At 41.7% G+C, this 14,264-nt stretch overlaps 1 protein-coding gene across 2 annotated transcripts in view; it reads right to left on the bottom strand.

The window, feature by feature from the left end:
- CLDN10 (claudin 10) overlaps positions 1 to 14,264 on the bottom strand; it is a 56,588-nt gene that overhangs the window by 18,352 nt on the left and 23,972 nt on the right. For both annotated transcript variants that reach the window (XM_040336100.1, XM_040336099.1), the window contains exons 2-3: positions 6,513 to 6,674; positions 2,330 to 2,411 (exon numbers count right to left, since the gene is read on the bottom strand). In XM_040336100.1, the coding sequence (XP_040192034.1) occupies positions 2,330 to 2,411; positions 6,513 to 6,674 (244 nt within the window). The remainder of the gene's footprint in view (positions 1 to 2,329; positions 2,412 to 6,512; positions 6,675 to 14,264) is intronic.

Genomic DNA, 14,264 nt, shown 5'->3' with positions numbered 1-14,264 from the left:
AGCTAGGCCGAAGCCGGGGACTTTCCTAGGCCTAGGCTCCGGAGCGCTCCGCGGATCGCGGGGTGTGCCGATCCGAACGGGGTGGCCTGTTCGGATCACGGATCGGTGACGATCCGTTGCACCCCTATAACTAAGTATTACCTTTTATATTCTCCTATCTTGATTATATATGATTGTTATTGATGATAGCTAGAACAACATCACTAAATTGTTATGATAACTGAAATGTTACACTAAGGAATACTCCTTACATTTGGTTCTATATACTTCATGAGAGAAGCATAGTTATAACTGCTTTTTTGCATTTTATTATTTTCATTGTATTGTACTAATGTGAATGGTATTATTCTTATGACCTCTGTTATGCTTTATGAAAACACAATAAAATATTCAGGCTTTCACACTGGAGTGACAGGAGAGCCGCTTTGCAGGCGCTTGTTTTAGCGATATAGCGCCTGTAAAGCACCTCAGCTTTGATTATCTGCAGAGGAATTTTAAAATAAAAGCAATTTGCAGATGACTGAATGATTGAAGGTAATAAAGCTGAGTTTCTTTAGAAAGGTAACAATAACAATTCAACGTCAGTGGCTTCAATACATCCAAGTCACTATCCCAGAACAAGTATGCAGGTTAGGAGTTCTGGCATAATTGTGACTTCACTTGCTACATGCTTGTTTTGGATCAGTGACCTTCACTTTTTACATGTTATTTTCAGGTCTGAAATTATTAGCCTGGCAACTAGCATTTTCAGAAGGATGTCAATGATAGTAGCTTTCATCCTCTTTTCTCACTACAAGATTCCTTTAATATTGACATATACAGTTGTGCTCATATGTTTACATACCCTGGCAAAAATTTATGATTTCTTGGCCATTTTTCAGAGAATATGAATGATAACACAAAAACACAAGTTGACACAAAGGGGGTTGAATGGCTATTAAAGGTAACCATCCTCATCTGTGATCTGTCTGCATGTAATTAGTGTGTGTGTGTGTGTATAAAAAGGTCAATGAGTTTCTGGACTCATGACAGACCCTTGCATCTTTCATCCGTTTCTGGATTCTGAGTCATGAGGAAAGCAAAAGAACTGTCAAAGGATCTGCGGGAAAAGGTAGTTGAACTGTACAAAACAGGAAAGGGATATAAAAAAGATATCCAAGGAATTGAGAATGCCAATCAGCAGTGTTTAAACTCTAATCAAGAAGTGGAAATGAGGGGTTCTGTTAAAACCAAACTACGGTCATGTAGACCAAGTAATATTTCAGCCACAACTGCCAGGAAAATTGTTTGGGATGCAAAGAAAACCCCACAAATAACTTCAGGTGAAATACAGGACTCTCTGAAAACATGTGTGTGTGTGTGGCAGTTTCAAGATGCACAATAAGGAGGCACTTGAAGAAAGATGGGCTGCATGATCGAGTCGCCAGAAAAAAGCCATTACTATGGCTATTACTATGGAGTGATGAGACCAAAATTTACCTTTTTGGCCACAACCATAAATGCTACATTTGGAGAGGCATCAACAAGGCCTATGATGTTTCCTACTGTGAAACACCGAGGTGGATCGTTGATGTTTTGGGGATGTGTGAGCTACAAAGGCACAGGAAATTTGGTCAAAATTGATGGCAAGATGAATGCAGTATGTTATCAAAAAATACTGGAGGAATATTTGCATTCATCAGCCAGGAAGCTGCGCATGGGACGTACTTGGGCATTCCAACATGACAATGATCCAAAACACAAGGCCAAGTTGACCTGTCATTGGCTACAGCAGAATAAAGTGAAGGTTCTGAAGTGGTCATCTCAGTCTCCTGACCTCAATATTATTGAGCCACTCTGGGGAGATCTCAAAATGTGCAGTTCATGCAAGACAACCCAAGAATTTACAGGAGCTGGAGGCTTTTTGCCAAGAGGAATGGGCAGCTTTACCATCTGAGAAAATAAAGAGCCTCATTCACAAATGCCACAAAAGACTTCAAGCTATCATTAATATTAAAAGGGGCAATACACAGTATTGAGAACTGGGGTATGTAAACTTTTAATCAGGGTCATTTGGGTAGTTTATTTTCTCATTACGATTTAACAAGAGTAACCACAGTTGATTGATAATAAATGGCTTCAGCCAAACCCTAACATGAGTGAAAGAAAGGTTTTTGTGTTATCCTTCATATTCTCTAAAAAAAATTGCCAAGAAATCATAAATTCTGCCAGGGTATGTAAACTTATGAGCACAACTGTAAATACAGAATATACTGTATAAGTACAAGTATCAGCACTGGTCACTTATTGTTTTATCTATTTCTATTTTATGCCAGAAAACAGAACTTACTTTGCGGTTACAATGGTAGGGTCAAAGTATTCAGAAGTGGTCTTATGAGCATACAGAGAGCAACCAGCCAAGGAGCAAGTACCTGAAACACATGAGAATAGTGACACTAGAGCCTGGAAGGGAGCATTTAGAGAGTTACCAGCCCTGGAATTTATTGACTAAAAGAGTAGAGGCTGTTCATGCTGGAATTTTTTATTTTTCTAAATTATCTGGACCATAATTTAGATTCACAACACAGCTTCACCTTGTTGAATAAAATTCACTTTTTATTAAAGTGATTTATTAAAGGATGTTCACTTAAAGCGGAGGTTCACCCTAAAAAACATCTATGTACCATTACATGCAGCATACTTGCGTCAGCTATAGTATGCTGGTATTTTTTATTTTATTTTTTATCGCTGTACATACCGTTATATAGTTCATTTTCTTTTCTTCCTCCCACGGGGAATAGGCGTTCCTATGAAGAGGCGTAGATGATTGACGTGCGGCTAAGGCGTGTCACGCGTTCCGAAAATAGCCGGACTAGGACTCGGCTCTTCGCGGCGCTATACGGCGCCTGCGCACAGACTAGGAGATGACTGCGCAGCCTAGTTCGGCTATTTTCGGAACGCGTGACGCGCCTTAGCCGCACGTCAATCATCTACGCCTCTTCATAGGAACGCCTATTCCCCGCGGGAGGAAGAAAAGAAAATGAACGATTAAACGGTAAGTACAGCGAAAAAATAAATAAAAAAACAGCATACTGTACATGTCGGCAGTATGCTGGATGGGATGGTATATAATTGTTTTAGGGTGAACCTCCGCTTTAAGCCAATGAAGCTGTTGTTTACTTCAGTTAGCCAAACAGATGCATTGCAAAATCCAGTGTCTGTAAACCCTTCCATATACCCAGTGAAGTAATTGACCTCAGGTGATACATAGAGATTAAATAAATCCTCCTACATAAGTTGTACCTATCTATCTGTAGCCATTTATTTTCTACATCTGTTAAAAGTCCAGACATATAAAGCTTGTCTGAGAGTTCAGAAAAAAACTGGGCAGAGAGCTGAAGTTACACTCTGCAGAGCTCAGTGAGGAGAGCTCTGAGAGCTGATTGGAGGGAAGGGACACACCCCCTCCACACAGCACACAGGAACAGAGTTAAGACTAATCAGCTGGAGATCCCTCCCTCGTCACCATTTTTCTTTTGTTGTCAGGAAATTCTGTCAGAAGCAATTCATGCTGAAAGCAGAGGAACAAAGCAGCAGACAAAAGTGGCACTTAGTGCTCTTAACTTCTTGCCACCCATGCTATAGCCAAAAGATGGCTACAGCGTAGGCCTTAATTGCGTCCATAGATGTTCTCCCGAGCATGCCCTGTCTGCATGTCCCTGCGGGTCATGCGTGGCACGCTCTGTGATCACCAAGTCTATGAGACCCGGCTGATCACAGTTCGGAGTAAGGGGTCGATCCCGGCCCGTTACCATGTGATCAGCTGTCAGCCAATGAGAGCTGATCATGTGATGTAAACAGAAGATTGGCAATTGGTATCACCTGCTTCTGTCATCGGTCCCTCACACAGAGCCGCGGCTGCCTCATCTGTGCCCACCAGTGCCACCTATCAGTACCCACCAGTGCCACCTACTTCCTCAGTTTAGGCCGATATGTATTCTTCAACATATTTTTGGTAAAAAAAAAACGCAAAAGTTATAGCGCCTACAAAATAGGGGATAGATTTATGGCATTTTTATTGTTATTTTTTTTACTAGTAATATCGGCGATTTTTATCATGACTGTGACATTGCAGCGGACATATCGGACACTTTTGACACTATTTTAGGACCGTTCACATTTATACAGCGATCAGCGCTATAAAAATGCACTGATTACTATGTAAATGTCACTGGCAGGGAATGGGTTAACCCTAGGGGTGATCAAGGGGTTACTTGTGTTACTTAGGGAGTGATTCTAACTGTAGGGGAAGGGGACTCACAAGGGGAGGAGACCGATCAGTGTTCCTCTGTACTGGGAACACACCATCAGTCTTCTTTTACCTGACAGGACATGTTTACACACACAGATCCACGTCCCTGCTGTGTGACAGGCAATTGCGGGTGCCCGGCGGACACCTCGGCTGCCGGACACACGCATTCGGCTTGCGAGTGATGCGGTGCGCCCCCTAGAGAACCAGGAAGCCAAATACGTCATATGACGGCGGCCCGGAGGGACAGAGGGTTCCTGCAGCCGTCATTACTATACCTCAGTAGGGAAGTGGTTATTACGTGACCATTGGCCCTGCAGTAAAGGCATAGGCCAAGTTTCAGGCAACAAGATCGCTTTTGTGGTGTGAGTCATGTTTGCCCTAATTGCATGGGTTCTTCTGATGCCAAAATAGTAGCTGAAGTGGGTTGCTCAAGAGCTTTCTGAAACACATGTGCTAAATAACCTAGGGTGATGTGGAGAAGTCGTCCTCTCCAAATCTCATTTCTGGAAGCGGACATCGACTTGGACGATAAGGGCAACTAAGTCATCCAGGGTGGATGGTATGGTCCTGACAGCTAATTCATCTCTAATATGATCTGCTAAGCCCTGCCAAAACGCTACAGTAAGGGCCTCATTATTGCACACAAATTCCGAGGCCACGGTGCAAAACTGAACCACATATTGCCCAACAGTCAAGAAGTGCTCCGGCAGCAGATGTGGCCCTGCCTGGCACACAAAGGTCTATGGAGAGCTTCCAAGAAGGTGGTAAGATTGGAAATTGTAGGAGCTTGGTACTCCCACAGTGGCGAGGCTCAGGCCAGGGCATCACTGGCAAGAACTGATATCCGATATGCCTTCTTGGAGTGGCCAGTTAGGATAATGGTGGGCCACTAGTTTAAAATGGATTGAACACTGGTTGATGAAGCCTCAACTTGCTTTTGGACCAGAAAAGTGAAGGGGCAAAGGCAGCTGGAGTTTTAAGGAACCATCCAATACAGGAGGAACAGTGGGGACTGGAGCAGCAGGAACCAGAGCAGGAGTAGGAACAGTAGAAGAAGATGAGGTGGCCACTTGCAGCTGGTCTAAATGGGAGGACATTTCCTGTAAACATTTTATGATCCGTTCTTGATAGGCGTGCTGTAAAACTCTCTGCACCAAACACTGAAGTTGTTCATGTAGAGGCTATGGTGCCTCCGAGGAGCTTATGACCTGAGCAAACTGTAAGGTTCTTATGGTAGTGAGCCCTTGTAGAAGACCAACTCTGGGTTTCCCAGGGTGTGGAGTCAAAAACGGTAGATGAAGCCGGGTTGGTACATGAGAAGTCATAGACAGAATATATTATATATATATAAGCAGGTGAGGAAGCGGACCAGTGAGTGAAGTGATAGAGTGCAAAGGGAAATTAATTCCCAGTATCGCAGGTGAAGCCCATAGGTGAACACAGAAGGCAGCAGCACATGTGAGTAGAACCACAGGTCAAGCAGAACTAATGCAGCAAAGAGGTAAGAATTTTACAAGCAGCAAGCTGCAGGTTAAACTGTGACACTGATTGAGACTTTATGACTGAAGAATAGAATTTTGTCCTGTTGACTATTCATAAATGTGGACTTCGGGTTGCTTTCCCCTTTGGCTAAATATGTGAGATCTTCTTAAAGAGGAACTGCAGTCTTCTCACATAATTTGTAATAAAAACATCTTTGCCATTCTGAAGCTTCCCTCCAACCACTTTGCATATTATTCTATATATACTGTGATTCTGTATTTGTCAAATCTGCTGCAGAAATCTCTCTCCTTTGAGTCTGGCTGCATCCATTTTAACTGTGGGCAGCAGGGTCCTGAAATGGAGTAAGCTGTCTTTGAAAAACAGACTGGGCAGTGATCAGAGAAAAAATGTGACTTGTTGGGTTCTCCTAATTCCCAAATTCTGAGTCATGAAAAATGAGTGTACATCTTTAATGTTCTTCCACTTCTAAGAGCTCAGGAGTTTGAAAGCTCAAAAGCAGCCCAGGATCTGAACACTGTATCTGTGAGTCCCAGAGGTAAAATGTGGATGGCTTATGATGGGTGTCAGAGGAGAGGGAAAGCTATGTGAGTCTGTTGGTTTGTAATAACTGCCTATTTCAAATAAAATTAGGGCCCGTTAATCGTGGGAACACAGATTTTGGGTTGAATTCTTATTTATCCCTCCCTCCTGTAGAATTGCACACTAGAATGGATCTTACCTGAAAGTATCGAAAGGATTCCTGCTAAGCAGACAATTTTAGCTTTCATGTAGTTATTCCCACCAATTCTTGTACATTTCATGCCAGCAAATGCACATATGGTCCCAAAGAATCCCAGACAAATGGATGTGATCATAAGTGCTCTACATGCTTGCAAAAATCCTATAAGGCAAAAACAAAAAACATTTATTAAAATATATTTGCTATTCTTTTTTTTTTTTGAAAACTGACAATTTTTATTGAGTTTGCAAATTTTCCAACAGGAAAAAAACAACAAAATATACAGATAAAATACAAAAATAAAATAAAAATAAAAAGCACTCTTTGTAAAAAGTGGTGAGCATCAGGTGAGCCAATCCAGATACAATGTGGAATGAAATAGTAGACAGGGCTGATGTATAGAAAACAAATACGCATTAAGCCGAGGATGCTCAGAACCGGGCAATGAGATTAACAACAAGGCTCCAATATTACCACTACGGTATGTTTGACTTAGTAGAGGAACATATCAATAATGTTAGCAGGAAAAAGGGCAAAGAAAAGCTAGAAAGAGCCAAGAAGTAGGAGGGGGAAGAGCAGAGGAGGTTGGAGGGAAGAAGAGATGGAAACCACCTGACACAGGGCTTCCGCGCCGTCTGGGGGTGCCAACCATGCATCAGCCGGCATTAGGGGCTTCCAGTTTGTCCCACAGTTCCCATATTTCGTTGTGATTATCAAGGGAATTATTCAGGGAGGCTGTCATATATTCCATCCACTTAACATCCTTCCTTTTCCATTTCAGGGCTACCAGGCATCTCCCGGCTGTTAGTACCTGGGCCAGGAGTTTTTTCGAAGTTTTAGAAAAAGAAGCGGGAGGAAGACCTAAGAGGAACAATTTAGGGTCGAATGGCACCCAAGTGCCGAAGATGGAGTGGAGAAGAGAGTGAATCGTCTGCCAGTAGGGAACAATGAGGGGGCAAGCCCAATAGGTATGATACAACGTCCCCAGGGGTATATGGAATGGAGCAGGTCAGGAGTTTGATACCAATGAAGTCAAATTTTGTATTTGTTTTCTTGGTAAAGTGTACAAATAGAACTCCTAGGAGCCTGTGACTATATTATTTGCCACGTCTTTAAGGGTACATCTTCACCCAGGGCCTGCTCCCACTTGCGCATATAAGCATGCCGAGGGCCAATTGGTGACATATCCATAACCAGGATTTGGTAGGTGCGCGATATCATACCCCTAGGGGACGAACCCTCTAAGCAGATTTTCTCGAACTCGGTTAGGGGGGGGAAATTGTAAATTTGGCGCCAGAGACTGCGCAAAATGGCGAATTCGAAGGTAGCTAAAGAAAGCCTGTCTAGGTAAATCGAAGGCATCTTTCAGATCCTGAAAGGACTTCAGGAGTCTGGTTCTAGTATCCACCAATTTACCGTACCGAAACAAGGCCTTACTCATCCAAAAGTGGGACATCTGCGAGGTCAGGCTATCTGGGACATTGGGAGTAAATAGAAAGGAGGTGACCAAGGAGGCGGCGGAGGTGAGCGAATATGTCAATTTGGCGCATCGCCATAACGTCCGTAAGAGCGCCATCGGCCCTAGTAGTTGGGACCTACCAAGAGGCACATCTGTACTCCACAGCATGGAGTTGGGGTGGGTGGGAGCCAGCCACAGCTTCTCAATTTGCATCCATCTATTGTATGCGTGAAGGGTACACCAAGAAGCCACCGAGCGCAACTGAGCTGCCAGGTAGTACTTGGCTATGTTGGGAAAGGCAAGAACGCCTTGGCCTGTGTCTCTTGTAATTCCAAAAAAACCTGAGTAAGTCGCCCTGAAGGGATCTAAAGTGCGCGGCTGGGATAGGGATAGGAAGGGTCTCAAAAAGATAGAGGAGTTTAGGTAGGATCGCCATGTTAATGGTCACCAGATTTGCTATTTTAAATGTATTACAGCAAAAATATTTGAGCTTTCTCAGTATGACCAAATTAATAAAAAAAAATGTGTCTTTCTGGTAATTAGTGGTCAGCCATACAAGCTGGAACTGATGCTTTCAAAGGTCTAGAGCCGGGTGCTCAACCTGTGGTCCTCCATATGTTGCAGAACTACAAGTCCCATGAGACATTGCAGGCCGCTGAAAGTTACAAGCCTGACAACCAAAGGCAGAGGCATGATGGGATTTGCAACAGCTGGAGGGCCACGGATTGAGCACCCATGGTCTAGAGAATGATCCTCCCTCTGGCACTGTTGGCTGTTTTGGCTGTAATAGTTCTCCTCCTCATTCTTTTCACATTTATCAGAACATTGCATGACAGTAATTTGAATAGTCTGCACGGCCTTCCAGTGCCATTGAGTTTGTTGCTATAACAGTATCAATACCAGTATATGCAATATATTATATAGCACTATTTAATTGTTTAATACTGATCAGTTTGTATCCGAGGTAATTTGTCTTTGGATATTTATAATTTAAACTTCTTTGCCATTTAGTGCAGCAATTCTGATGTTACCAGTACCACAATTTTGGTTTAGTACTTAAACTTCCCTCTGCACTGGTATTTCAATAATCAATGTGAATCCAAACATCCACTCAATCAATTACATCTGCCAACACCTATACCATAGCTCACATGTGTATCAACCTTTCAAACCAAATAGGTGTAGCACTGTAATCACACAATTTATCCCAAAATGATAACCTAAAATCAAAACAAAGTGTACATGCACACCAGTGACAAAAACCCTCCACCGGTTGTTCTTTCACCTTAAATTTGGCCTTTGTCCCTTTTAAATGGGATCCTTTATAATCCAACTTAATTTCTTCCTTCTCACTGTAAGAGCTATCTGCTCCCTTTAAATACAAGCCTCTGTCCTCCAGCAGGCATCTTACTTCTCTGTTCCTCCAGAATATTAAGGGATCACCCCAAGAAAGAAAACAAAGAAGTGCTTTTACTTTCTAAAAACAATTTATTCAAGCCCACTTCACATACAGTACACTCAAATTTCAATGTGCATAAGCATACTTATTACAGCCTCACATTTTATTGCTGATACTTGGCTGATAATAGATGCTGGACTTCCAGGTAAAATGTACTGCCATCATCCAAAAGCTCCAACCCGGCGTATTTCGTCACCAACACATACAACTTCCTCAGGGGAATACTATTGGATGACAATTCAATCTCTTTTTTATAGCCTTGACTACTAGCGATATTTTGTTGAAGACTGCTTGTTCCTCTATCTACCTGTGCCATTTTATGCGTACTTACAATTTATTTGTATTCACAACCCTTGGCACCGTTTTCTAATAGATATTTCTCATTATTGTCTCTAACCTCCTACATCATTCTATTGGGGGTTATTATATTGTGCCATTTTTCAGGAATCTCTTAGCCCTACACCATTTTCCAAAGACTTAAATACCAAATGGGCCCAGTCCCCTACAAATTATCAATGTCTATATATATTTTTAATCCATAAATTATCATTCTCATTAACCTCACAAATTCATATTAAGTACCGGTGTATATATAAAATATTATTCTAAACTGTATAATCCACAATCTACCATCTACCAATCTATGCATGATTTAATTATCAAAGTCATTATTATATTAGTAAATTATTAAAACATACAAATTGCTTTAAAACTTATTCAAATTGATAACCATAATAATTATATAAAACCTTCCAAAAATGTAAACGTATTCCTTGTATGCTACCCCCTAGAGTCTCTATTGCATAAAACCTGTCAAAAATGATTGCTAAAACAAAGTAAATCAAAGTCTATATTAAGAACGTGAGGGGTGAGGGTTTGTAGCTGATATATAAATTTTAATTCTTATTTACTGAGCTCTTTAATTTCACCAGGATCCTTTTTAAGAAATTGTGAAAATTGCTTAGATATACAGTATGATGTATTTTAAAACCTATACTAATGTTATATGTGTTCTTTTATGTGCTCCTGTGAAGTTTTCTTTGTGCGCCCCACAAATTGTAATTCACAGGGGGATTGTATCACATAGATGGATCCCCTCTATGGAACATGATACAAAAAAGTTATAAAAATACATGACTTTATAACATGTGATATAATAATAATTTTTTTCACATTATTTTTTACACTGCAACAGCTATAACAATGCCCACAGGCATAAAAACCTACTTCATTAGGCTAGGTTGACACTTATACGGTGTGGAAAACACTGCAATCCATGTGAGTTTCCCTCACCGAATTCCAATCGCACTGCCCTTGCGATCTTCTGCTGGTGTTAATACAAAGTTAATGATACCCCAAACGCAAGTCGCAAGTGCAGTGTGTTTGTCTGCACCGGATTTCATAGGACAAAATGGCCATGTGATCCAGTTGTGGAGCAGCTCCAAAAAAGGTGCATGGACGTCTTTAGTGTGATGTGGTGAGATTTAAGCCCAGTCAAAATGAACAAGCTCAAATTTCACTGCCATGAATCACATGTAAATTGCACTGGAATGTGGTGTTGTTCCTGTACAATTCACATGCGGTGCACAGTGTGAACTGAGCCTTAAATAATGTAAAACGGCCTCTGTGGTGGGGATATAATATGTTTCTGACCAGATTATCCCTCAGGGTGTGTACTTTTTTGTATACAAACTTGAGTTTTTGGGTTTGTCTGGAATTATCAACTTTAGGTATTTATCCTTTTTCAATATTGGCCAGCGTTCTTTTTAAAGATAGCCTCTATTTTTTTCAAAAAGAGATGTGGCTTTTAATATTCATTAGGGCATTTACGGATGTTCAAGATTGAGTTGGCACAGTGAGATACCTGGAGCGAAGGCTGAAGTGGGAGAGGCTGTGAGCCTTCTGTTCATCCATTGATCCGTCCATCAATGTAAAATCTCATTCTGTTTGAGCCCAATTTGCTTCACTTTGGGCATTACTAGCTGGTGAGTGTATGTCCGAGAGTTGGTAGGGGGCTGCACTTTCTTTTTTAAGTCTACAGCACCTGGTATTCCCAGGCGGTCTCCCATCCAGGTTCTAACCAGGCCCAACCCTGCTTGGCCTCTGAGATCAGGCACTTTCAGGCCTCGTACATACGATAGGTTAACCAGAGGACAGCGGTCTGATGGACCGTTTTCATCGGTCAAAACCGATCGTGTGTGGGCCCCATAGGTTATTTAACCATCGGTTAAAAAAAAGCCAACTTGCTTTAAATTTAACCGATAGATTCCTAACCGATAGGTAAAAAAACGATCGTTAGTAGGCACAACCATCGGTTAAAAATCCATGCATGCTCAGAATCAAGTCGACGCATGCTTGGAAGCATTGAACTTCGTTTTTACATCACCGCGTTCTGACACGATCGTTTTTTTAACCGATGGTGTGTAGGCATGACGGAACATCAGTCAGCTTAATCGGTTAACCGATGACAACGGTCCTTCAGACCGTTCTCATCGGATGGACTGATCGTGTGTACGAGGCTTAAGGGTGATGTGGACGTAGTGGGGGCTGCACTTTCTTAAACAAGTCACAGCAGTGGTATCAAGAAGTTTTTCAGAGACTGCAAACAATGGGTTACAGAGGATGTGGACTTTATTTGCATTAATAGACACTTTGCATTTATGTTTTCACAGAGTATTTCATAAACACCAAATAAGAGGTAGGAACTGGGAAATACTGTACCTTCAAAATGTACCGTTGTTAAATCAACAAATTATTTACATGCACTTTATCTTAAAAGTATGTAAAAAACAAACATTTATGCTCATCTGGCTGGATGCAGCATCGACCTGATGCTGCATTTGTCACCTACCAGCTCTGCATTGAGAACTGAGTGATCAGACACCACAATTTGAGCAGTTCTCTCCCTCCACTCTGAGTAGAGAGAGCTGTGACTGTCAGTCACCTTCTCTCGGTTTTGCCCCTTTCAGTGCTCACTGGAGAGTTGGGCCATGGAGGAGACCGATGAGAGGCTAAACCAGGTGTCAGTCCAGGTATCTGGGTGGATCCTGACCTTATGGCTGGGATCTTTCTGGAGTCTGGAACGGCTAAATGACATCAGCCGACAGCAGACTTTAGCTTGCTGTCTTATGAAAACAGGTCGAAGGAATGCAGAATAAACTGCACTCCTGTGATGTGACCTACAGGAGAAGTATAGCCAAAATAGCTTTAGCTATACTTCTTTATTTTTGTTTACAAAAGTTTTATTGTATAGATTAGTATGAATACAAACATAGTCAATAAGTATGAAAACGTCTCAAGAGGTACACAAAAAAAAAAATAAACATCCAATTAACATTGTATGCAGATCTTACACGAGGTACAGTAATTTAGTGAGTCCGTTGGAGAGGAAATAATGAATAAGGAAAGAGAGGAATTAATATTTTGGTCATATAGAAACTAGTGAGTGAGATTGAGATTATTGTGTTATAGACCAGTATGACCATTTATCATCAAATGTGTGTAGGGTATCATTTAGTGTGTGGTAGATCTTTTCAGAGAGTTTTAGCAATTCCATCCTATCTAGAACCTGTGACCATTGTAGGGTATTTGACCTCCAGTTGAGAGCTATCATCCATTGGATGGAGCTACAGAGAGAATGAAACAATCTGCTACATGGGGGAGGAACATCAGGGATACTAAAATACAATAGACATATTTGTGGGGTAAGATTAAGTTTTTGTTTAGAGGAACTTTCAAATCTGTGTAGTGCGGCTTTCCAGATTGGAGTTAGGTGGGGGCAGCTCCAGAAGATATGCAATAATGTGCCCTCTGTAGGGCAGCCCCTAAAACAATTAGGGGAGACTGAGGGATAATACTTATGAATTTTGGAGGGAGTTAGATACCATCTGCAAAAAAGTTTAATCGGGGTCTCTCTAAAGGAGGCCGCCTCTATTACTTTTCCGGAGGTTTTCAGACATCGATTTCCAGGTATCAGGGGTAAGGTTCGACCCTATATCCGCCTCCCAGAGCAACATTGGTTGTGATTTGTCAGGAGTGGAGATGTCATTGAGGTGTTGATAAATTCTTGAGATCATCCCTTTGTCTCTAGAAGTGGAGAGGCAAATTCTCTCAAATAGTGTGTTTGTAGGTTGGGTGGAGAGGGAGAAGTGGGAGGAGAAGAATTCTTTTATCATAAGATACCTTTCATGTTCGACTAGGGGGAATCCGTCAACTCTCTGGAGAGCGTCGAAGGACTTGAATTGCCATTTGTGTTGAAGAGATCCTAGTGTGGTCTTATTGGAGTTTATCCAGCATGAGAATGTGGATCTATCGTCAAGTGCTGAAACTAATCTGGGGTCTCCAAGGAAGGATGTGAGTGGCGAGATGGGGGAGGATAGTCCGAATGTGTCCTTAACTTTAAGCCATAGTTGAAGCATATGTGCCACTATCATATTACATTTGCGGAGTTTACTGTATAGGACTAGGTCGGACCATAATATCCCCTGGAGATGATAAGGGAGGATGGAGGATGTTTCAAATCTAATCCAGGGGATATCCTGAGAGGGGGAGAACCATTGTGAAATTTGTGAGAGTCTGGCAGCCAGAAAATACTTCCAAAGGTTAGGGAGGCCTAGTCCACCATTGGAGAGGGTTCTGTGTAATAGGGCGTAACTATATCTGGGTTTTTTGTTGGAGAATATGAATTTATTAATAAGTCTTTGAATGGATTCTAATTTGGATTTGGGGATGTTGATAGGAAGGGTACGGAAAAAGTATAACATTTTGGGTATAATGTTCATTTTAATAGCACAAATTCTTCCAAGGAAAGAAATGTTGTAAGTGGACCAGGTGT

Source organism: Rana temporaria, chromosome 2, assembly GCF_905171775.1.
Source record: "Rana temporaria chromosome 2, aRanTem1.1, whole genome shotgun sequence".
Classification (NCBI taxonomy): Eukaryota; Metazoa; Chordata; class Amphibia; order Anura; family Ranidae; genus Rana; species Rana temporaria.
Note: the sequence above shows the minus strand (reverse complement) of the source record. Positions and strands in the feature narration are given on the sequence as shown.